General features: G+C 36.7%; 1 protein-coding gene across 2 annotated transcripts in view; it reads left to right on the forward strand.

Moving 5' to 3' along the window:
- The first annotated feature begins 6,044 nt into the window (after positions 1-6,044).
- LOC127641262 (run domain Beclin-1-interacting and cysteine-rich domain-containing protein-like) overlaps positions 6,045-25,444 on the forward strand; it is a 32,652-nt gene continuing 13,252 nt past the window's right edge. The window contains exons 1-12 of one of the 2 annotated variants that reach the window (XM_052124114.1): positions 6,045-6,188; positions 7,954-8,107; positions 10,331-10,414; positions 10,515-10,674; positions 10,815-10,921; positions 15,188-15,365; positions 17,469-17,858; positions 18,767-18,814; positions 19,679-19,774; positions 21,219-21,334; positions 21,422-21,617; positions 22,594-22,698. In XM_052124114.1, coding sequence (XP_051980074.1) covers positions 6,151-6,188; positions 7,954-8,107; positions 10,331-10,414; positions 10,515-10,674; positions 10,815-10,921; positions 15,188-15,365; positions 17,469-17,858; positions 18,767-18,814; positions 19,679-19,774; positions 21,219-21,334; positions 21,422-21,617; positions 22,594-22,698 — 1,672 coding nt within the window. In that variant the 5' untranslated portion in view covers positions 6,045-6,150. The remainder of the gene's footprint in view (positions 6,189-7,953; positions 8,108-10,330; positions 10,415-10,514; positions 10,675-10,814; positions 10,922-15,187; positions 15,366-17,468; positions 17,859-18,766; positions 18,815-19,678; positions 19,775-21,218; positions 21,335-21,421; positions 21,618-22,593; positions 22,699-25,444) is intronic. The other variant, XM_052124115.1, reaches the window with a different exon arrangement.

Consider the following 25,444-nt stretch of genomic DNA (forward strand, 5'->3'; position numbering starts at 1 on the left):
ATTGGCAAGTTATTAAATCCTACGGTTCATTTACTTTTTCCACACCATAGAATGTTTAATGGGATTCAATGAAGACATGCAATATTATAATTGTTTGTGTGTTGTTATCTTAAGCACACTGTGCTTCGTCTATATGTGTGCCTTTGATGAAGATGAGATCACATTTTTGGACCAATTAATGAAGAAAGCCAGCTAATTCCAAAGGGTTCACAAACTAATTCCACATCATACTGGATCGATTCAACCCTCTTTGTGCATTCTGGGGCAAAAACAAAATACAATAATTCTTCTCCGAGAAGAATTGGCAATTTAACTTTTCTGTAACTTAAATATTAAATAACTTAAAAACATTTAAGTTAACCATAATAGCCCATATTAGGGGCCATTCAGACCAAATGCGTAACTTTTGATAAAAAAAGATGGATGCAGCACAAGGACTAGAAAAACATGCAGGTGCCTCGAGATGCGTTTATAACAGTTAAAGTTCTTTTTACTTGACATGTCCTCTAAAAAAACGTACGAAACGGTCTAAGCTTTCCAAGAAGTGGCTGTTTAGATAAAAAACAATTGACAACCAGCACAGATGGATGCCAACACACATTTGGTGCGAATGGCCCCTCAGGCCACTTCCTCACTACTATGTTTTTATTTGAAAGCGCATTGATTTCGTTACATTTATGGCTCTCATTCACACTAGACTGAGTTTTCCAATTTCATACATAAAAAACGAAAACCTCAAACTTTCAAACGTAGGCTACTGAATCACTTGTAATTTACTGCAAATCCATATTGTTTGTTTAAACGTAAGAAAAGAATGTCTTCCAGGACCTGTGCATTCATCGACAGTGCCGGTTCAGAAAGGATAAACCTGAGGCATGAATATGCACGTTCTACGCTTACTTGCGTTACAGGGAGTGCAATGACATTCATAGCAAGTTTATACAAGTCTGGGTTGGTTGTCGCAACGCTTGCCCAGTACTTGAAAAGACACTCACTACGCTTAAGACGTGCTCCTCTCGAGTATACGTCCAAAAGAGATGTTATGGAAACGTCAAAACTTCGCACTGTTGTGGCCTCCAGTTCTTTTGCCATTAACAGCTGTTCAATCTCGTCCTCTTCCTCGGATGACTGGAATGGTGTGCACTGTGCACTATCAGTCGCGTTGTTGCCAGATAAATATTCAATGGCATCCCAGGCATGAGTTAAGAGAATTTTAGCCCTTTCAGTTTGATGTTCCGTAAGAAAAAGTCTATATCTAGGATCAAGAAATAAAGCAGCTACAAAGGCGTCACTATCAAAAAGTGTAGCTTGCCGTACTCTGAGGCACTGGACTAGTCGTTTGGCAAAGAGGTTGTCAATTTTGTCTGTGCACAGTACACATTGGAGCCAAACGCCGTAGAAGTCACCTGCCGTGAGATGGTCAGACTGGAGGCTTTTCATCGCAATTTTCGCAGGTTTCAACGCGCACACCAAGTTGGCTATGTCCTGCCATTCGTTCTCATTTAAATGCAGTTCTTTAATGGCTGGCGACATATCCTCGCACAAGCTCCTGAGCTCCAAAAGCTGCTCAAGCATATGGTATGTCGACTGCCAGCACATCGCACTGTCGACAGTGGCCCTCTCATGCCCCATTTTTTTCAGAGGAATGACGATGTTCTGCGTGCTCAACTCTTTCGCAATGCGCCTTGCTGCACAAATCAAGCTGGATGACTGTTTCTCTTTTAATGCATCTTCAACTGCTATTTGAAAAGTATGAGCAGGACACCTTATACTGTCCAACATGTGTCCTTGCATCACAGAATCAAGTTCAATGTCTAATTCCTGATTTCCGACTTCAGCCTCAGTTAGCTCCTCTTTAACCTGTGTATTCGGGGCACCGGTTTCATTCCGATCATTAGACAGGCCATCTGGCATATCGGACAGCAAATAAACTTCTTTCATCATGTTAACGCCATTATCTGATGTTACGGAGTACACTTGGCGCATTTCGACATTATATTCACGCAAGACATCCTTCACAACTGATGAGATGTATTCGGTCGTGTGCCTTTCCGTTAGCTCCTTAATGGCCAACGTATGCATCACAATTTTTTCTTTGTCGGTGTACTGTACATTTATACAAAGAACAATTCGGCCTCTGCATGTAGCTGAATCAATTTTAAGCATCAGAAGTCTTCCACTTAACTCATTCTTGAGCTGTTCTCTTTCCCCTTGAGCAACATCTGACACCAGTTCACAGATGTTTGTTGAATTGATGGCAAAGCCATTTCCAATAGCCTCTTGTATTGGGTCTATAATTTTTCTGAAGCCCGAGTCCTCCATTAATGACAACGGTCTCCCGTTAATGGTTACTAGCTCTATGCATGCATCTTTTATGATATCGGGACTTAATTGGACATGTAGGCCTGAAATCTTTGGCCTTTTCACTACAGCCACATCCAGAGTCATTAGTCCATCCGCAGATGCTGGTCTCTTTTGGGCAGTTGTCTCGGCATGCTCTGCTGGATGTCTACGCTGAAGGTGTCTTTGTAGATTGCCTCCGTGGTGCCCAGATATTTCTGCCCCGCATCCTTCAATTTTGCAGAAAGACTTATTAGAGACCTTGTCATAATAGAAATACCGGTGCGCTGGATTCTCTTGGTGGCGACCCATCTGAAAAAAATCCATATATTAATGCATTTAGACTAACTACATTTTCCTTTAATTTAGTCGATGTTTGTCAGGTTTAATAATTTTATAAGCTGATGAAAATAACCTTGTAGTACACGAAAATGTGCAAAATGACGAAAACAGGTTTTAAAATGCAAGATGCCAAATTTGACCAAATATTCAAACTTTGAAAAAAGATTATAAACATTTATTTATTGAATCATGTAAATATGTACAATTGTTAACATAAAATCCATGAGAAAACAGTCCTTATCAAACCCAGACAAAAACAACATCTTTAAAACAAACTCATTAGTAACTTTTAAGAAATTCATGGGTATTGAATTCTTCATGCTTTAGAGACTGTTTAATGTTAATTTAGGATATTTTCCCACACTTTATGACAAATTTGCAATCCAAAACATCGCAATAAGTATGCATTCCCTCTAAAAAATGTGCCGTTCCCTCGCAATACGTTTTTGGTTTCCTCGCAATATGTTTGCCGTTTCCCTCGCAATAAGTCAGGTTTTGACCGCAGTAACATTGTAACCATAATATTCCTAGTAAAACCGTGGTAATAATTAGGATTTAACAATTTGTTTGACTGATACTTTCAGTTAAAACATAATATTTTTGTTTTAGAAGAAACAACTATTTCATGGGTTTATCACATAGTTCCCATTACGTACACAGAAAGGTGCTATTTAACAGTGCATTTCTCCAGTCTGAAAGATCGGAAAAAATTAAACACACAGCTACAAAGAGTGGTGTCTGGGACCATTTTGTCTGTTAAGTCGACATGTTTAGTAGTTGCATGAGTACAATGCAGTACCATATAAAAACAAATATATACAAGCCTCAACATCTGATAGCATATGTTGGTTGGTCTTTCCATTAACCAGCTGCACACCATACTGACCCCTGCCCATGTCGATATGTTTATTTATTTTTTTTTTTAAAAGGTTTGCCCAGAAGCACAGATTGTGGGTAGGCTAAAACTTATTTTATTGTTCTACTGTTAAACTGGCAAAGGTTATCACCTACAGGAAAACCAAAACTACAGTAATAATTACCATGTAAATTACAAGTTTTAATATAGTAATACCATGGCCTTTGCAAAAAAATAATGAACCATGTTTAAAAACCATTGTACATGTTCCACAAATTAATTATGGTTTTCAAAATAGTTTTGGGGTTTCCTGTATTTTTACAATGATTTTTTACCAAAAATACCATGGTCAAAATATGGTCACTGACTGTAGTAACACCACAGCAGATTTTGTATTTATGCTTCACAGCAAATACCATGATTTAGCTATAATTACTGCAGTAAAACCATAATTAATTGAGGTAACTGTGTGTTTTTGTGGTTCTACAAAATTATTTCTGAAAATAAATTGCCTCACTGTCATCTAAGGGGATTCATAGAATTATTCCAAAAGGTCTGCACTATATTGCAATAAAAAACAACAAAAAACATGTTCAACACTTTCCATATCATTTTTGGACATTTATCATTTGTTTGAATTAACATTACACTAAAAAGTAAGATGGGTGTGTCATTTATAACTTAAAAGTGCAACTCTTTGCATTTCAGGCAGATTGGAAATGAAAGATATGTACATGTTTGTGTTTAACATACCTCTGTCCAGTTGTTTGATGATTGTCTCACTCTCAGTCATACAGCATGTTCATTGTTAAAAGACTGCTCGATTAAACTGATAAGTCAGAACGAAATGACGTTACTAACAGTTTATATACCATTTTAAAACGCGTTTTAGTTCAGAATGATTAAAAGATGGTTACGTTTTCGTTTTTGTTCCTGTTACAATTTCTTTCGTTTCCGGTTTCGATCCTCCTTCTGTCTGTCGAACTCCGGATCGCAAAGTGAAATAACCCATTACCGCCACCTGCTGCTTCTTCTCCGGACAAATCAGTACTGCATGTTCAGCTCCAGCTTCAAGTAAATACATTTGCAGTTAATTGTGGCATTTTCACTGACTCACTGACCCCACAACATTCACGAAGCCCAGTTAAAAGTCTTGATATTATATTTTCTTCTCCCTATACAATTATCTTTTCCAAAAATGTTATTTCTGTTCCTTGGACAGGAGTCCTGTAAATAAGAGGTGATATTTACTTCCTGACAGTGTTTTTTATTTTATTTTATTTTTATGGAAGAGTACAGTGCAAGAGAGTGTTATGATGGTAACAAGGTTGATGGTGCATACCTAGCAGACAACTCCAAGCATTTAAGTGACACAGGTATTCTCAATAAATAAATAAATACAATGCATATTATATCAAGTTACTGGATAATGTTGATGTATTAAGGAAATGCCTGTAATAACACACAAGGCTTGTTTCAAGTTGGGTTTGCTAAAATTATGTTTTATTAATATGTTAATAGGGGACTCAAATGATGATACAAGATATTTCCAGTTGTTTCCTGACAGGTTTATGATTTGCAATTTACAACTGAAAGACTATTTATTTATTTTTGTTTCTGTATTGCCCTATAATTATTTTATTTTTTTCTCCACAAATGATGAATCATAGTGCTATGTCCATTACACCTTGTTGTAAGTTATTTTGCATAGATTACACTGTGCATTGCACATAATTATTGCTCAATGTAATAGTTTTAACTCAATCTGGAAGTGTACAGTTCTTGAGGGGAGGGCAGGGGGCAACCAATACTCCTCTCAGCAGTACAAACTGTCCTTTGTAATCTTCTGATATCCAGTTTCGTAGCTGAACCAAACCAGACAGTTACTGAAGTGCAGACTCAATGACTGCTGAGTAGAACTGTATCAACAGCGCCTGTGGCAGGTTGAACTTACTCAACTGGCGAAGGAAGTACAACCTCTGCTGGGACTTTTTCATAATGGAGTTAATGTGGGTCTCCCACTTCAGGTCCTGTGAGATGGTAGTACCCAGGAACCTGAATGACTCAACTGCTGCCACAGTGCTGTTTAGAATGGTGACCGGGGTCAGTGTTAGGGTGTTCCTCCTAAAGTCCACAATCATCTCCACTATTTTGAGCATGTTCTGCTCCAGGTTGTTTTGACTGCATCAGACAGCCAGCTGTTTAACCTCCCTTCTGTGTACAGACTTATCTTTATCACTGACTTCACTATCCTGTCTTGTTATGGCGCAGACTTTCTTTCTTCAATTTCTATGAAGAATTGTACAGTTTTTTCCCTCCTACATTTTTCTATATAGATAAATCGTATATTATTTAAAATGTTATATTATATAAAAATATTTTTTTATTTTGTTTAATACATTTTTCCTCCAGCGACTTTTTTCATGAAAAAGATCTGCTTCCGCTACTTCCGTAATACACTTCCTGTCTCAGCCAATTATCGCTGACTTCATGAGCCTCGGTTTGTTATTGTGCAGGACACCCAGTGAAAACAGCTTCTGCTGCCTGACTGCAGACTTTCTCCGTTTTTGTCCTATCTAAACTGTCAGTCCGATCAGTTAACTAGGACGGAGATGGAAATATCGATGGGGTCAGAGGAAGGAGAGCGCAGGTAAATAAATAATTGTATTATTTTATGCAGCAGTGCTGAGTTTGACAGCTAGATACAGTACACAGCTTTAACTATGAGGCTTGTGTTTAAGATTCCTGCTTAATTTAAGTAGTTTTAGCACATTGTCCTCTTATAAAATTAAATTTAAATAATATATTCAATAATAATCTTGTTTGCCGGTCGTTAACAGGTTTCAAATCGATCTAGCCGGCTAGCTAATTTATAAATCCCACTATGGTGAAGGTTTGTCTTATGCATATTAATCACGCTACGTGACATTCGTCCAGTAGCTCAATCTGATTGGCTGAAAGGTTAATATTAGTAAGTGGGCTGCAGATAGCTGGAGAATCAACCAATAGGCTGGGGCGCTCAAGGAAGGCGTGCAAGGAACGTAAGCGTGATGTATTTAATATTCATGATGTACGGAGTCCCAATTTCCCAGCATCGTATGTTCTAGCAGGTTTACCCGCAGAGCAGTTGACATACACATAGGAAATTACATCTCCAATCTTGTGATATACTAACATTTAGTTGTTAAATATCAAACGTCATCGCAAAACCACATTTTAAGTCCTTGTTTTGAAGAGGCTCTCAAAGTTGTGGCAAGTTTCACAGCCACTTCTGCAAACAGACTCCTAACAGAAACTGTGAATGACTCGGCAGTGTTGTGTGTAATGCAAGTAATTAATTACTGTAATTAAATTAATTTCCATAAAAAGTAAAGTAAGGAATTCCTTTTTTATTTTTCTGTAATTTAATTTAATTAGTTACTTCTGATGTAATTGCGGTAAAGCAAATTAAGGTACTGTAGAACAATTCACTATTAAATAATAGTGAATTTAAAATCGAAATTTAATGTCTAATGTTTAAATATATGTTTTCTAATTTAACGCTGCCCCCTTAAATTCTTTGACCAGTTCGTTAATAATTTATATGATTTATTTGAAATTAAAAATAATTTTGAATTAAAAGAACAATACTTTTCAGATGGTGGTGGCGTAGTGGCTAAAGCACAGGGCTGTTAATCAGAAGGTCGTTGGTCCGAACCCCACGGCCACCACCATTGTGCCCTTGAGCAAGGCACTTAACTCCAGGTTGCTCCAGGGGGATTGTCTCTGTAATCATTGCACTGTAAGTCGCTTTGGATAAAAGCGTCTGCCAAATGCGTAAATGTAAATGTAGTAGATAGTATTTCAGTAATTACTTTTAAGAGTCATTTACCCAACACTGTTCAAATGAAAAACATCTTTGTGTCAGGAAAAGTGTTGTGTTAGACACATTATATATTATAAATATGAAATGTAAGGTAATAATACAATTTACCATGGTTGTACCATGTTGTTTGGACTTTGTACTTTTGGTTCAGCATCATGGTAATACCTTGGATTTGAGCATATACCATGGTAGTACTGTGTTTTTTTTATTTTATATATATATATATATATATATATATATATATATATATATATATATATATATATATATATATATATATGTATGTTCTGTGGTACTAAATAATTTTTCTTCCTTTTTTATACAGTACATTTACCATGGTAGAACCATGTTTTTGGGGATATGTGTTGTGGTAATTTTTTTTTATACACATGTACCATGGTTGTACCATGGTATTCTTTCAAGTGCTTTACAGAAACATATAAATATTTATTACTGCAGTTTATACTGTATCAGAGTGCCTTGGTATTACCAACTGGTGCCATTACTGTACCATGATCTGTTATTTTTTTTCCATATTTTTTCCAATCAGATGGGAACACTGGAAGCTTCTGTATAATCTAAAGACCACTGTTGAAGGCTTGCTGTCGACCAACAATCCTAACGTGTGGTCTCGCTATGGGGGTCTTCAGCGCCTGCACAAGGACATGAATAATATCTTGGGCCATGGCCTAAAACTTGAACAGGTACTGTGTACTTAGAAAGGTTCACAAAAGACAGTTGTTTATGTTTTATAATGCGTTAACTCCAATATTCTGTCCAGAAACATGCCTGAACAACAGCATGATTTATTACAGCCAGGAACTATTAGACAGAAATAGCAGAATACATAAATTGCCAGTTAGGCACATGAGAACAAAAATAGATCAAACTTCAAAAGTTTCAATTCTTCTTTGTTTAGAATAGAAATTGCCTTTTGTGGCAGTTAAAACAAGAGAAAATTATATATTCGTTGGCGGCCAAAAGTTTTATGAAAGAAATTGGTACTTTTATTCACCAAAGTGGCATTCAACTGATCACAATGTATAGTCAGGACATTAATAACATGAAAAAAATACTCTAACAATTTGGAATTTTATTTTCAAAACTTCTTAAACTCCTTCAAAGAGTTCTCATTAAAACATCCTCCACGTGCATCAATGACAACTTTGCAGATCCTTGACATTCTAGCTGTCAGTTTGTCCAGATACTCAGGTGACATTTCACCTCACACTTCCTGTAGCACTTGCCATAGATGTGACTGTCTTGTCGGGCACTTCTCACACACCTTACAGTCTAGCTGATCCCACAAAAGCTCAATGGGTTTAAGATACATAACACTCTTTTCCAATTATCTGTTGTCAATGTCTGTGTTTCTTTGCCGACTGTAACCTTTTCTTTTTGTTTGTCTGTTTCAAAATTAGCTTTTTCTTTGCAATTCTTCCCATAAGGTCTTCACCCCTGAGTCTTCTCTTTACTGTTGTACATGAAACTGGTGTTTAGCAGGTAGAATTCAATGAAGCTGTCAACTGAGGACATGTGAGGAGTCTATTTCTTAAACTAGAGACTCTGATGTACTTATCCTCTTGTTTAGTTGAACATCTGGCCTTCCACATCTCTTTCTGTCCTTGTTAGAGCCAGTTGTCCTTTGTCTTTTAAGACTGTATGTTTTTTGGCAATTTCAAGCATTGTCCAGCCTTTATTCCTCAAAACAATGATTGACTGATGAGTTTCTAGAGAAAGCTGCTTCTTTTTTGCCATTTTTGACCTATTGACACTGAAGACATGCCAGTCTATTGCATACTGTGACAACTCAAAAACAAACGGAAAGACAATGTCAAGCTTCATTTAATGAACCAAATAGCTTCAACTGTGTTTGATATAATGGCAATTGATTTAGTTTCATATGATCAATTTAGCATGATAACTCTAGGATAAGGTGTTGTAGTGATGGCTGTTGGAAATGGGGCCTGTCTTGATTTGATCAAAAATGACTTTTTTCAAATAGTGTTGTGCTGTTTTTATCAGTGACGTCTTGACTGTACATTGTGATCAGTTGAATGCCACTTTGATGAATTAAAGTACCAATTTCCTTTCGAAACAGCAAAATCTGTACATTATTCCAAACTTTTGGACACCAATATATATAAACACAATTTGACCTGTTTAAGGTTATAATAGTTCAGAATTTTTTTTTTTTTACATTTTGATTTGATTTTGAATTTCATTGTTGTCTTAGTTGATTTTAATTGAATTTGTTGCTTTTCAAAAACTAAAATGTTTAGTTTTATCTTTGTTCGTATCATTATTAGATAAGTTTACATGTAGTTTTCATGTTGTTGTTTTGTGTGTTTACATCATGGTCTTACACCGATTATCCATAATAAGCCAACAATGTGAGTGGTCAGGTAAACGCCTTATTGTGATAAGATCATTAACGGTTTAAGCAAAAACGATTTTTGCCCGTTACTTCCATCTCATCCTGCTATGAGACATATGTTTTAGTTTTTTTTTTTTTTTTGCAACACTCACAGATTCACTTTCAGCTAAAAAGTGCAATTTTGCACATGTGCGCAACTGATGCACGTGATTACAAGAAAGTTTCTGCAACTTTAAGATGTGAGCTATAACCAACACAACACATTAAAGAGTTTTTTTTTTTTATTTCTGTCAGCCTGTAGGCTAAAAATTTAATTTAATATTGTATACTTGTATACTGGCATAACCAATAGTCACATGTTTTGTTAGCATGCTTTTTTTTTAAAGTCAGAGTTAAATCAAATTAAATCACATTAATTGGTATTTTAGTGCACTTTTATAGCTTCAGTATAGTTTTGGTTCTTTTGGAAATTAAATTTGATTTTATATCATTTTATTTTAGTTAACAAAAATAGTTTTTGACTTGACCTTTTTTTCCTGTTGTCCTGCAGGTATATTATAAACAAAAAGACTACTGGCGTTTTGTGTGGTGTGTGCGGTATCTCTGTCCGCATTTAGCCCGTCATGTTGAACAGGTAATTGTCCATTGAGTGAATCTTTCCTATTTGATCAAGCACTTGCATGACATTTAGACGACATAAATGAGCATTAACCACTTTTCCTCTTTCTCTGCAGTTCAGTCAGTTGGAGCCGGTGTTGAGTAGTGGCATGCAGTGCTTTGGAGAGGGTTATAAAGCCGAACGCTGGCTTCTACACAGTCTCCAAGGTCACATCTTATCTGCTCAGCTCAAGCCACTGCTGCAACACAAGGCAAACACACAGAAATTCTACAATGGTACCTCAACCCCCTACTGAACAATTTGCACCTTTATACAATCACTTTGACACAATTGCTAGTTAAGAAGGCAGCTCATAATCTAATGAAATTGCATTTTGGTGTGTCATTATTTATTATGTGATTGGTTTGGTCTGTAGATGGGGCCTTCCTGTTGAGTGAGCCGCATGTGTCTGCTATGTTCCAGTGCCTGGAGGCGGTAGAGCAGAACAACCCTCGAATGCTTGCGCTCATCGACACCGTCAGGGTGAGAACCTTTTAAATTTGAAACAGTCAAATTGATTTGATCTCACCAGCACACAATCTTGCATACTTCAAATATACAGTGGCTGAACTCTTTAAAATGACCTTTAATGAGAGCTGATCTTTATCAAAGTCATAATGTTAATCAATAAAGAGGGTTTGATTAAGCATTACACAGAACGAAAAAATATTTTATTGAACACCATGGTCTAGCATGTAAACACGCTCAATGATGTTGAATGTAAGTTCTTTCACAGATTATGCTTATTAAGCCGAAACTTGTGTGGTCACGTGAATGCAAAAAAACATAATTTCTCTGTTCATAAGTTCATAAACGGCTTAAGAATAAATTGATCAGGTGCCTGGGAAGTTCAGTGAGTAAAGACGCTGACTACCACCTCTGGAGTCGCAAGTTTAAATCCAGGGTGTGCTGATTGACTCCAGCCAGGTCTCCTAAGCAACCAAATTGTCCTGATTGCTAGGGAGGGTAGAGTCACATGGGGTAACCTCCTCGTGGTCGCTATAATATGTGGTTCTTGCTCTCGCATGGTGAGTTGTGCGTGGATGCCGCAGAGAATATCGTAAAGCCTCCACACTTGCTATGTCTCTGCGTTAACGCGTCCAACAAGCCACGTGATAAGATGCACAGATTGATGGTCTCAGATTCGGAGGCAACTGAGATTCATCCTCCACCACCCGGATTGAGGCGAGTCACTCCGCCACCACGAGGACTTAGAGTGCATTGGGAATTGGACATTCCATATAGGGGAAAAAAAAAACGGTAGATTTTTGCTTGCTGGAGTTTTTAACGGTTTACACAATGTGCGCAAGTGTTGTGGGCATGCCTCTTCGTGGTTTGACATCAAAAGCAGAAAATAACACCGCTATTTCAAATCTCATGTAAATGTGGATTTCTGGCTTAGTCAAATCTTTTTAAGAATCAGAATTTTGGGAGTCATAAGAATATTGGTGTGGATGTAAATGTACTCATTATTGGAGGAAGTATATACACTTTAGGTGTAGGGACTGGTGGCATTACCTCTGGCAACAGTAACTTCAGATGTTTTCTATATATATTTAAAAACACCCTCAGAGCTTAAATTCCCTTTAAGCTCTGAGGGTGTTTTTAAAGATTTCCTGTTTCGTTGGCATACCCAAAATTAAGGCTTGTTACTCAAACAAAAAACAAAGAGGGCCAAGTGTTTGGTATAATTTTAAAGGTGACATAAATTATTGTGATAAATTCTGAGACTCAGCCTAAGGAACTGCTGAAAAATCACAGAAAAACTTGAGCAAAATTTTTTTTCAAATTTTTCTGATTTTACATTATATATATCTCAGATGTAAATAAGGTAGCTCCAAAAACAAACAATTGTTTTGTTTCCAGTCATGTCACCTGTAACTGAACAAAATGTTGTGTTGATGCAACAAAGCAATCAAAAGTTATAGCATTTCATTTGAGATTAGTACTTGGCGCCATCTCCTGGTGGCCATATGTAATTAGAGTGAACGATCCTCTCTGCCCTTATTTGGATGACTTTTACCTCTGGTTGCAGCGATCTGAATTCTAATACGATTAATTTAGCATTCTATGATGCTGGACAACATACTACATAATTTACGATGAAGTCATCTGATCCAGGAAAGCTTATGTGTTATCATATTATTTGCATTACACACAATAACATTAGCACTGCATATAAACAAGACCTGATTATATTTAGTATGCATGTCAAAGAGATATACTTAGCTATTACTCACTGTTATTGTCTGTGAGTAAAATAAATAGGCTGGTTGTATTTTACTCTTTGAGAGCTTTCCAGCGACATATGACGATTTGATGAGTTTGATGTTTTTACAGATTACAATACAGTGCAATGCAAAATTATTAATACATTATTAAAACAGAACACTTCTGATTTGTCTGGAAAGTTTAAAGCATGTGTTCAGTTTTGGTCATAATGCCTACATGCATTGTAAAGCACAGCTTCTAAGTTTTAAAACAATATATTTTTTGTGTTGGTCAAGAATGTAGTTATTAATATTTTGATAATTAATATTTTTCTCGGCAGGTTTATATATAGGTGTTTCTTAAACTTTTACTTAACACTTTTAGCACTGTGGATTTATAGAAAAGTACTTTCAAATTTTTTTTTTTCAATTGCTTATTTGTCTACTAACAATGTCCAACAGTGTATGTCCATGCTTCACAGGAGATTTGTGTTGTTTATTTTATTTTTCCTGAAAGTCGTGAAAATTCCCACAACAGTTTAATTTCCAGCACATCTCAAATTCTGTATTGTGTTTAATAGAATACTGTGGTGGAAATAGTGCTGTGATGGGTATACCTGGACATTGTTAGTAGACAAATAAAAAATAGTCTTAAAAATATTTCAATGAGACTTTACTTTCTAGAAATCCAAAGTGCGGAAGGTGCCGCAGTTGAATATACACCCGTATATACTCTCTTTATATTGGGTTTGTCTATTAAAAAACTCACACCAGTCAACCACTAATACAAGTTATTGATATTTCCCTTCATTGACAGTCATTTTCAGGAGAAATGTTTTTGCATTCCAAATCCCATTCGATTTCTGATGAAAGTGAATGTTTGGGAATTTTGCTGCACAATCCAACTTCTTTGAACCTTGAGATGGACAATTTGACATTCTTCTACTCTAGTACAATGCTGGTACAATTTTTCTCTGTGTTGCAAAGTCTACTAAGCAACACCAAACTGCGGTACTCCCACAACTCAATAATACAGCTGGGATTAGATTATTTCATTGGAATGTAGTGTGTGTAGTATAATTATTTATCTTATTCGTCTTCTACACTACAAACATTGACAAACCTGAATTGTGCAGAAATAAGCTGCAATATAAAATACAGTACTGTGCAAAAGTTTTAGCCACTTGGGAAAAATGTTGCATAGTGAGCAAAAATAATTTTAGTTTCTCAGTTAACGTCATACAAAGTCCAGTAAACATTAAAAAGCTAAATCAACATTTGGTGTGAACTCTTTTGCCTTCAATACCAAATCTATTCTCCTAAATACATCTGGACACAGTTTTTCTTGGTTGTTGGGTTTCATTGTGAGGGCCATACCAACTGTTGCAGGGCTCCCTGTTCTTCTATTCTATTTGCAAAAGTAATGTTTGGGAGTCTAAAATGTATATTTCCTATTGACACACTAAAGCTGAAAATATAAAAACACATCTTAAGAAAAAATGTTTTTGTGAAGCTTATGTGCCTAAGACTTTTGCACAGTACTGTACACCTCTCTTAAACTATGCTTAGTAAAACTAACAATGGTGTTGAATTTCCTCCACTAAATAGGAACTCATCTGTTTGGATTTATGGAAGCCAAAGTTCAATAGAAAGCATTTGTAATAACTTTCAGAGGCGTTAACCTTTTTATGAGATCCTCTGAAATCTTTAGACCAGAAAACAATTAACTTCATAAAACTGAGCCATGAAACATGTATCCGTAAGAGAATGACATCCAGCGTTTGTGTTTGATTTATAGAAAAGCGGCCACAATCTTGCACGTAATTTATGTTATCTTAATATTATGTTATCAGCGTCTGGCCCAAATGTGTATCTCCACAAAGCTTTTATTGATCATACCAATAAATCTACCTTTCCACCAGAGACAGTAGACGTAAGATCAATGTGTTCAATAAAGATATGAAAAGTCTTTTTGTGAAACATTAAAGGTGCAATATGTAATATATTTACTGTACTAAAGCATAAATTATCAGAATATGTTATCAGAGATTTAGGTAACATGGTAAGTTGAAATACTGGCTTCTCTGAAAACAATGGTTCATCCAGTATATTCTACTTTGAAATGTCCGGTCTGGAATTTCTGTTTGTGTTTTGGCTTGTGTGATCCACCCACTGCCCATTTCCCAATAGTGTTTCGACACCTCGGGTTTCCAGATTTGAAACAAGTTAGCTGGCAAATACAGCGTCAGTTTGCTCGTTCCTGTTGCGTGTCCTCAACCTGGCAACCGTGTGAGCTTCGAGTCTGGGTAGGAGGGGGTGGGGGAGATGACTCACTCCAATATTTTGAAGTTGGACTGCAGTACCCATTTTAAACGCTTGGTGTCAATGTTACATATTGTGCCTCTAAACTTTTAATGTAATCACACAAGCTTTATTTTGTGTTTTGTGTACTGTCATTGTGTACATTTCTGGCTTAAGGATTCATAATTGTTGCCTCACTATTTTATATACTATTCATCTATCACTTGTGTGTTCAAAGCTTTCACACCTGAAAGAGTCTCCTCCCATGGGTTTGCTGAAGAGCCAGAGTCTGGTTTTCCTCCCCAGGGCAGCAGGAAGCTTGAATACTCCAGAGAGCTCAGAGTCTCATAGATTCAACACCTCCCAGAACTGCCTTACAGAGATTCCCAACACCCCAAACTCAAACAGCAGCTCAGGTCAGCAGGTTTCCCAGCGAGAACAACAGGCCGCTCTGTGGCTCTCTATTACCGGCACTAAATGCTTGCTTGCTTACATTCAAAAAGTCCCAATATGAACAGTAAACAGTGTGGTGTTTGGCGAGAAAACTGGAGATAGAAGGTGGGCTGTTAAAAATGCTTGTGGTATGTGACCATTTCTCAGAATCACAGGCACTTTCCACGAATAAGATGATGGGGCCTGATCCTTTTATAAAAAATATATAACTTTTTTTCTTTTCCAACAAATGGTCAGTTAAAAGAGGTGCTTACCCTCAGTAAATGATGTTTGTCCACCACAGGTCAAGCTAAATTTCATATGAGCAGTTTTTTTTTTAATTCAACCTGTTTATTTTTGGTTTATTTTTTGCAATCCTGTCACCAGAATTTGTGGCATGTCTTCAATGCAGTTTGAAGACCGATTTGTGTGATTTTTTTTTTTTTTTCTAGCAATAAACATAACAGAGACAATTTATAAAATTGTTATATTATTTATCAAATAAACAAATTAACAATAGATAAAATTAACTAAATAAATAGATAAATAAGAAGTACTTAATGAATAAATAAAATGTAATAAATACAATGTTATAAATCATTTAATACAGATTTATGATTAAATAAATGCTATGCCAGAATGGGTAAAGGGGTGGCAGATTTAGCCTGATTAAACATTAATTTATCCTGATTTAATAAACATCAAAATTCAATAGAGAAAACATATAAAATACTTACATAATTCTTCAAATGTATACATTAAAAATAATATTTAATAGATTAAATGTAATAAAATATATGAAATTAATAAATAAATGAGTAACTTAAATATATTTAATAAACGAAGTAGTGAATAATAAAAAAATAAATACATACTATGCCAGAATGAGGAACAGGTTTGTAGATGTAGCTTTATTAAACATCAGATTAGCCTTTGGCATTACAGCCAAACTTTTTTTGCCCGAGATATGAACGGAAAACTGAGGCTTACTCCCGTTTGGACATTACCGGATTTATTAGAGAGTTATGAGCAAATTAGCCATGGACTACTGTTAGCGGCCGTAACATTACAGCTTGTATTTATTTAATTATATAAGACTCTTGAGATCGACCATTTTGTTACACAGTTTTAGGTAAAAGCCGGTCCACAGCAAAATAGTAAACCCTTACCAAAACAATAACATGTCAATTTAGCCGAGCACTACCATGGATTGCAGATGTAAAATGACCGTTTGTAAAAATAAATGAATCTCCAGACTTGATCAATAATCATGATGGTAAGAACTACAACAGTCTGCATAATTCTACACAATTGTAGGTAAAATTGGGTCCGCAGCTTATTAGCAAAACTAGTTCAACACAATAAAATTAGCTAGCAGTTTAGTAGAGGCCTACAGCTGTGCACTGGTTGTACACCATAGCATTAATTTAACCTGACTGCATAAACATCCAAATTAAATTGAGAAAAGGTTTAAAATATATAATTATTGAATTATTGAATTTAATTTGAATACATGTATAAATTAAAAATAAGTTAAATGTAATAGAAAATAAGTAATAAGTAAAAAAAATTATGAATAATAAATAAATAGATTATGAACTAAAATGTATTAAATAAATAGGTAAATGAATCAATAAATGAATGAGAAAAAATTAATAAATAAAAACATACTATGCCAGAATGAGAAAGTTTTGCAGATTTAGCCAGATTAAACATCAGTTTAGCCTTAGATTTAATACACATCAAAATTAAATTGAGAAAATTTTAATGGGACATATTATGCGCTAATATGGGTGCATGCAAAATTTGGAACACAGTTGAATAATTTTTTAATATCATTTTTTTTTTTTATAAATTTGTTTTGCAAATTGTGTCAAAATGATGTAGAATTTTAATTGTTGAATACAGTTGAGAAAACATTTGATGTATTTAAAACTAGCTACTATAAAATTGCATGCTATGTAAATTTTATGTTAGATAATAGTTTTGTTGAGGTCACAGCAGAAAACAATATTTTTTGTCATGGGACACCAAAGTATATGTGTAGAAAATGCCAACTATGCATCTCTCGTGTGTTTGCCTTTCAGATGTTGCCCCATCCAGCAGTGCCCAGGGTGCACCATGGGTGCTCGGTGGAGGAAATCAGAGTTCCCCAGACACAGGAAACCCCGAGATTTCCTTCACAGAACCCACCTTGCCTGCTCGGGCTGAGATCCGGGATTGTACGGATGCCGATCTGGATGATGGGCCGGAATATCTGGCCATCGGAAATCTGGGCAAGCACAAACGACGAGACTCATCCCGCTCCAATCAGAGCATTGAACACACCGGCAATCAAGCCACCACCCCCACATCTTTGGCTCCGCCCCCACCACGCCGCTGCTCTTTCTCAGAGGCTCAGAGGAGTGTAGGGCGGAGCTCCAAGGGCCATATCCGCTCTCTGTCCGACACAAGCATCACTCAGAAACAGCAGAATGGTGCGTACAAACAGTTGAATTAACTGCATTCTGGAACACAAAGGCCTCGTCCAATCAGTGTTGGGGAGTAATTAACGGTTACAAAATTAAAAGTAGTGACGCAACAAACTTTTTTTTAGTAACGTAACAAAAGCTCAGCTATTTACGAAATAGTGTCATTTATGTCATTTTTTTTATTGTGCCTGAGCGAACTGAAGCGATAATAAAACACTCTATTGTAATCTCTTCTCTTCCTCAAGTCCTTTGCTAAACTAAGGTTCTATTATGAAGTGTTGGGGGTGGCTGTGGCTCAGGTGGTAGAGCAGGTTGGCCACCAATTGCAGGGTTGGCATTTCGAATCCCGGCCCACACGACTCCACATGTCGAAGTGTTCTTGGGCAAGACACTGAACCCCAAGTTGCTCCCAATTGCAGGCTAGATAAACTTCCACACTTGTACGTTTAAGTTTTAAAACCCAGTTTTCAGTTTAATAATGTCATGTCATTCATTTTCAAAAGTATGCTGTTATGGAGAGCAATTTCGAAAGTCTACGTTTTCATTGGAGGACAACGGCGTTCTTGTGTGCTTTAATTTTTTGGTAAAAAAGTTACCTAATAGTTATGTAATTAAACCGATATTGCCATTGCCAAACCCAAAATGTAAGTAATGTTTCAGTGAAAATCTTTACATGAGAGAAGCTAGTTTACAATGGCTCACATGCTCGTGGAAAAGAAGCTTCCCCAACACTGCATGCAAAGAAATACAAAATGCAAAACTAAATACTAATTACGTCAAGTAAAATGTAGGTAAATTTCCAAAGCTGGCCACCAACTGCTGTACCTCTTCTGCTCTTTCTTCTTGCTTTGGGTGAGTGTAACACACTTTCTCAGCTTCAACTCTTTCTCTTTCTCTTCTCTCTGTATGTGAAGGAGGGGGTCACAGGAAAATCACCATTATTATCGAGGACCCTGTCGCAGGTTTGCGGTGCTGCGTCTTATCCACCCCTCCATCTCTGTCACCTTTGCATGATTCATGCTGGTTTTATTTGGCATGTTACTCTCCATGTCATTTCGTTTATGTTTCCTCTGCTTTTTGCATTTATGGTTTTAAGATGTGAGATAAAATTACGGTCCTGTTGCATTCATTGTTGTTGTTACATTATTTGTACATTGTGAAACTTATATTGACTCATTTTTGTTTTGTGGTAATTGTCGCAAATTCCTCGTTTCTTGACGTCTTTGCATTTTTGGCCATTTTGTTCAAGTCAACATGAACCGTCTCACATTATAGAAGAACAAAGGGTTGTGAAAAGCATTTCTGATTTAAATGGGTGGACTTGGGACTTGATTTTATCCATTGAATCCTGCAAAGTAGCCATTACACAACAGAATTGATCCAGGTGATTAGATAGAAGGGGTAACAAAATAAGAGGGCTTGGTGACGTCGTCCCCAAGTCATCAAAAGTCATCAAGTTGTAACGTTTTAATGAAAGATAATGAAGACAACATTTTTTCGTAATAACTGGCACTGATGAATCCTGCACAGAACATGCATAGTAAATGGGGTCAATTTGGATTTCACGTTGACTTAAAAATTAAAATTACCAATTGTTATGCTGACGAACATTCAAACACTTCGGTTTGTGTAGATCCAGATTGGTTTTTAATGCAGAGAAGAAAGGACACAGTGAATGCTCTTTTGTTTATTTCCTCCATTTTAATTTGACTTTTACATCTGCATCGTGGAACAGATCCTGCAACTAAGAAGATGCATTTGTTATCTTAATCCTAATATCAAATATATTTGAATCATTTGAATTGTGTTTTTCTGTATTTCTTCAGAATTGGTTGCGGATACGCTGTGTTTGAAGAGCTGTGATCCATTCTCACCCCAGAGCAGTGACAACAGCTCCAACAGTTCACTTTATATGGAGTCTAGTGAGTGAATACATATATGATATTAAAGGAATATTACATGTTCAATAAAAGTTAAATTAAATCGACAGCATCTGTGGCATAATGGTGATTTCCACAAACAATTATTTTGACTCGTCCCTCCTTTTCTTTACAAAAGTGAGTTAAAGTTAAAGTGAGTCACTTACAGTGTGGATGGGACCAATCCGTAAATGTTAAACAAACTCACTGTTTCAAAAGTACCATATAGCCACAATAAGTAAATATATGTGATAAAATCACTTACTGATGATGACATAACGGCGCTAAACCTAAAAACGTACTGTTAAAAAAGCGGCATAAACAACTACACAGCTAAAACTGAATTTTTATTTAACAGAAGTAATGTGCTTTTATAAAATTATAAGCTTCAGATTTCTGCCTTTTTTAAACCCTTCAAAAATGGACCCAATTCTACCTGACAATGACTACCTGACTGTAACCCAGATTTTTGCTTCTTTAAAGAAAAGCAGGGATGATTTGAAATAAATTTTTTTGTTGTAATCAACATTAAGCCACAAATATTGTTAATTGAGCTTGGGCTTTGTCAAGCCAACAAATATAGAGCGCAACAATTGGGATCCTGAAGCCAATTTTTAACAGTATCTTATAAACCTTGAGCTCCGAGGTTTTTAATTGTTGATATATGCCTCCGTTGAACTCATCAGTTGGTATTATTTCAACGTTTTTGTTTAAAAATCGTGTTTAATAGTGGAATTCCTGATGAAGAACTACACTACCCATGATTCTGAGGGGGAAATCCACCAATCACAGAATCATGGCCAACAAAGTGCGCCAAAAGAGCTCTGCAGCGACCGCCCACTTCAATGATGCAAGTTTCCTACGATCTCAAACTATTTGAATATTTAAATAGTTAAAATATAGTTTCTATACTTCTAGTCAATAACTTTAAATCAATAGTTTTGTATTCTTTCATCATTTTTTATTTCGATTACGTCAGTCACAATGCTTGGAATTGTTGCTCATTCCCTCAATAGGGGAAAATTGCAATGTTGTGATTCACCTAGGAGCTGGCTGATTTGGTTCATGATGTAGAACTCTTTTATGAAAGATCCCTGTGAAAAAAGTATGGTTGATAAAGTTGACGAGCACTGCTGTGCTCTATTGACCCAAACTCATGCTGTTGGTTGAGCAAGAAGGGTTGGGCCATTGGAATAAAGAACAATGTTTTAAAAGCACAACAGAGCCACATCGTTTAAACTCTTCAGGGAAATCCATCACCTCTAAATGGCTCACTTATAGTTTAACATAAACTTAAACACACTTTAAACTTTAGGTCCAATACACAAGTGCTTTGGCTGGCTTGTCAAAATACTTTTAAACCTTTAATCTATTATTCACTTTTTGTTTTGCCTGTGGTGTTGTATTTGTCAGTAAAATTAGTATATTATTCCATGTGCACTTGTAGGTGGCTCCCTATACAATAGTGTGCCAGACGGATTGTTCCGCAGACCGTCAGAGGGTCAGAGTCTGATCAGCTACCTTTCAGAGCAGGACTTTGGTAGCTGTGCTGATCTGGAAAAGGTAGGTCAAATTTTTGTACCCCTCCCATTATTGTTCTTATCTGTATATAGTTTAATTGTGACACTCATTAATTCCTCATGGCTGCAGGAAAATGCCCACTTCAGCATCTCTGAGTCGCTGATAGCGGCCATAGAGCTGATGAAGTGTAAGATGCACAGGACGGTGGAGGACGCAGAGGAAGAGGGTGACAGCGACTCTGAAATCCAGCAGCTTAAACAGAAAATTTGTCTGCGCAGACAGCAGATACGACGCAGTTTACTGCAGCCACCTGCGACCTCTCATGGTGAGACACTTTAATTAATTAATTGGTATTAGTATTCTTTCTATACAATTCAACCTTAGTTTCTTCAGTCCACAAACATTGGTGTCAAATTGGTCTTTGGCAAACTTCAGGTATACAACAATGTTTTTGTTGTAAAGCAGCAGCTTCCTTCGTGGTGTCCTGGCATGCCACCATGCCTGTTTAATGTTTTCTGTATAGTAGACTCATGAACAGTAGAGTTCTTGTCCAGTTCCATCGATTCCTTCAAGTCTTTAGCTGTCTTTCTAGGGTTCTATTTTACCTCATTGAGCATTCTGCGGTGTCCCCTTTGAGTCATCTTGGCTGGACGGCCACTTCTAGGGAGAGTACCCACAGTACTAAATCATCTCCATTTATAGACAAGTTCTCTAACTGTGGACCGATGAATACCTAAGTTCTTCAAGATAACTTTGTAACCCTTTCTAGCTTTATGCAAAGAAACAATTCTTGTTCATAGGTCTTCTGAGATCTCTTTTTTGTGATGCTTTTTTATTAGAATGCTTCTCATGAATAACAAACTCAAAATGTTTGAATGCTTTTTATGAGTCAAAGTAGCTCTAACCTACACCATCTTGTTTTATTAATTGGATGCCAGGTTTGCCAACACCTGACTTTAATTAGCTTTTGTTGACCTCATTAGCCTAGGGTTTCATATATTAATCCAACCTACAACTGAATGTTTGAATGATGTATTCAGTATGTACAAGAACAATACAATAATTTGTGTGTTATTAGTTAAAACAGATGGTGTTTGTTCATTATTGTAATTTAGATGAAGTTCAAACCTGATTTTAAAACAAATCTATACATAAATGCAGGTAATTCCAAAGGGTTCACATACTTTTTCTTGCCACTGTAATACTATTTAGTTTGAACTCTTGATCATTTATTTAAAATGACTTTTTCAAGAGGTCCTATTCATGGAAAGTGCCATAAAAATGTTTTGCTGTTTCTGTAGGCTTCTCATCCATGGACAGCAGCGGCTCACAGAGGAGCTCTCAGGATTTATTTCATGCCTCTGACTCCGGCTCAGATAGAGACGTGGAGGATATTGAGCTCAGAGGTAGGACGTTAAGGGAGCAAATAAATGGAAGATGCATGTTAATGTTCTCAGATTGTGACACCTTGATTCTTTCCATATAATCCTCATGATTGCCTTAATCACTGATGTCATGTGATGAGAAATGTGTTTCAAATCACATTACCAGTAGCAGTAGTTTACGCTCATTTTTAACTGCTGATTTGTAATTTTTGGATCATGAAATTTTTCTTGATTTACGTGTTTGAGAGGAAAAGTGCAGAATAGTCATTGCAGCTGCATTTATACAGTTATATATTATGCAGAATTCACCATTAGCCCCGCAGCATTGCCTTAAAACCCACCCTTAATATGCCTCCCTGGTGCCAATGTCACACACCCCACCCAGTTCAAAAGCAAGAAGAAAACTCAAGCTAAGGAATCAGAAGAAATGAACGTGGTAGAGACTGAAGCTGCCATTTGTTTGCTTATTTTGGTCTTTACTTGGTGGAAAGTGAGACCTGACTCAGCGAATCTCCACCTTTCACATTGACACTGCCTCAATCCTCAGTTGGCCTTCTCTGGCCCAAGGGTAATCTGCAGGCCAAAGGCGCTTGGCTATTGGCCCGCGAAAGCCCCAAAGAGGCACGATGAAGCCCCGGAAGTGACAGTGGGAACTCAACTGGCCCTGGCATGCACTTGCCCTCAATTTGCCCGATAGTACAAACGTGGCTAGTGGTAACTACAGTTTAAAGAACTGATTCGATTGGATTTCTCAAATCTCAATTTGTAAAGACCTCCAAAAACTTTATAAATACAGGAGCATGACCAAAACATGCAATGAAGTCAGAACACTGTTGCTCCCACATTATTTGAATGAGCTCACAAAGAGACAAACAAATGTTTTTGTCTTCATCAAATATCTAAAATCTATCACTCTATCTTTTTAATAATGAGATACAAATGGTATTTGTCCCTACACGCCCAGCATTTGTTGTAACAATAGTTTCAGAGTTACTACATTTTGATGAAAGGCTATGATTACAAATGAGAGACCAGTGTGACACTGAACAGAAAAATTACTGCGTATGAATGGATTATGTGGATTTGGGCCTGTCCTCAGTGGCGTCTCTGTCTCTCAGATGGCAGTGATGGCCAGTCGCTGCTGGCAGTGTCACGGAACGGCCTCTCCCTGTCGCTCGCATCACTCTTTTCAGGTATCAGAGACAGACAGGAGGACCAAAGGGAAGCCATGTCTACAGTCCCTCACTTTATTGCTTGCATACGTGTCTAATGACTATTATACAATAGCATGATGTGTTTTTAGGGGTTGCGGGTCAAGATGGGATGAGGGTGCTTGAGGGTGCTGAATCCGCTTATTCACTGTCTCCGACATTCACATACGTCATATTTCTCCCCCTAGTAGCAGTCGTGATTTTGCTTGCAATGGATTTTTTTTAATAAAGGGAGAAGCTACCAAAGTTTTACCTCAGAATGACATTACTGTGTGGCATTTTGTTGAGCAAATGAATGAATTTAATAAAATTCAGGATTAATATTCACTCAGTATTTATTATTAATTGTAGTTTTTATCATTATTACTGTTTTATAGTTAATATTATGATAATTAACAGCAACAACAACCATAATTCAGCAAATATAGGAAGCAGAAATTTTAGATTTTAAATATATAGGTTTTACGGGTGCAGAAATAAATGACACACATATTTAATCACACATTTACTAGAATAAAAAGCTTTTTCTGCTATATTTGCTACGTAAACATACATTTTTGACTTCCACATTCGTAAATGTCTAAAATACAGAAGTAGCAGACATTTAGGACAAAATCCATTGATATTTCTCACTTCACGCTGATAGTTTTGCAGGAATATATCACTTCCAATTGGGTGGTTGCATACGGTCTAGTCGCATGAGATGAAATATTTCATTGCAACCGAATCTCAAATCTGATCCAAAAATGTGGCATCCGGAAACGGTTGGAACCGCACGCAGCCCCCGTGCGACTCTCCATTGGAAATGAATGACTTCCAGTCTATCATCTGTAGTTTGTTGAATGCAGTGAAAAGGCAGCTCTAGGCTGCAGTGGGTCTACCATCTGTGTACTTCAGCAGAAATTGAGATTCATCAGACCAGGTTATGTATTTCTAGTCTTTAACTGTCCAGTTTTGGTGAGCCTGTGCCCAATGCAGCCTCCGCTTTTAGTTCTTTGCTGACAGAAGTGGAACCCGACGTGGTCTTCTACTGTTGAAGCCCATCTGCCTGAAGGTTCGACGTGTTGTGCATTCTGAGATGTTATTCTGCTCACTACAATTGTACAGAGTGGTTATCTGAGTTATTTATGAGCCTTTATGTCAGCTCAAACCAGTCTGGCCATTCTCCGTTGACCTGTCTCATCAACAAGGCATTTCCCCGTTAGAGAAATGGGGCTCATCATCTGATACATATTTATGTAATAAGTAGGCGTAATTAATCATGAATTAATAATGATAAATAATCATTAATCCTCAGATAATTAATGTTTTGTTGCAAAACTTACAAATGCACTAATTCAATTCCTGTGTTGAATTTCTTTAAATTCGTCTTCCTGTCATTCCATTTCAACATCTTGTGGGTGTGGCAAATTAAATGCAAATGCACACTCATGAACTGAAAAGGAGTCAATTCTTACATTTTGGATTTGGCTATATATAACCCTATATATACTATATACAGTACTGCATATAGTACAGTGTGAACTTTAAACTATACACACTATAAACCATTAAAT

Source organism: Xyrauchen texanus, chromosome 50, assembly GCF_025860055.1.
Source record: "Xyrauchen texanus isolate HMW12.3.18 chromosome 50, RBS_HiC_50CHRs, whole genome shotgun sequence".
Lineage (NCBI taxonomy): Eukaryota > Metazoa > Chordata > Actinopteri > Cypriniformes > Catostomidae > Xyrauchen > Xyrauchen texanus.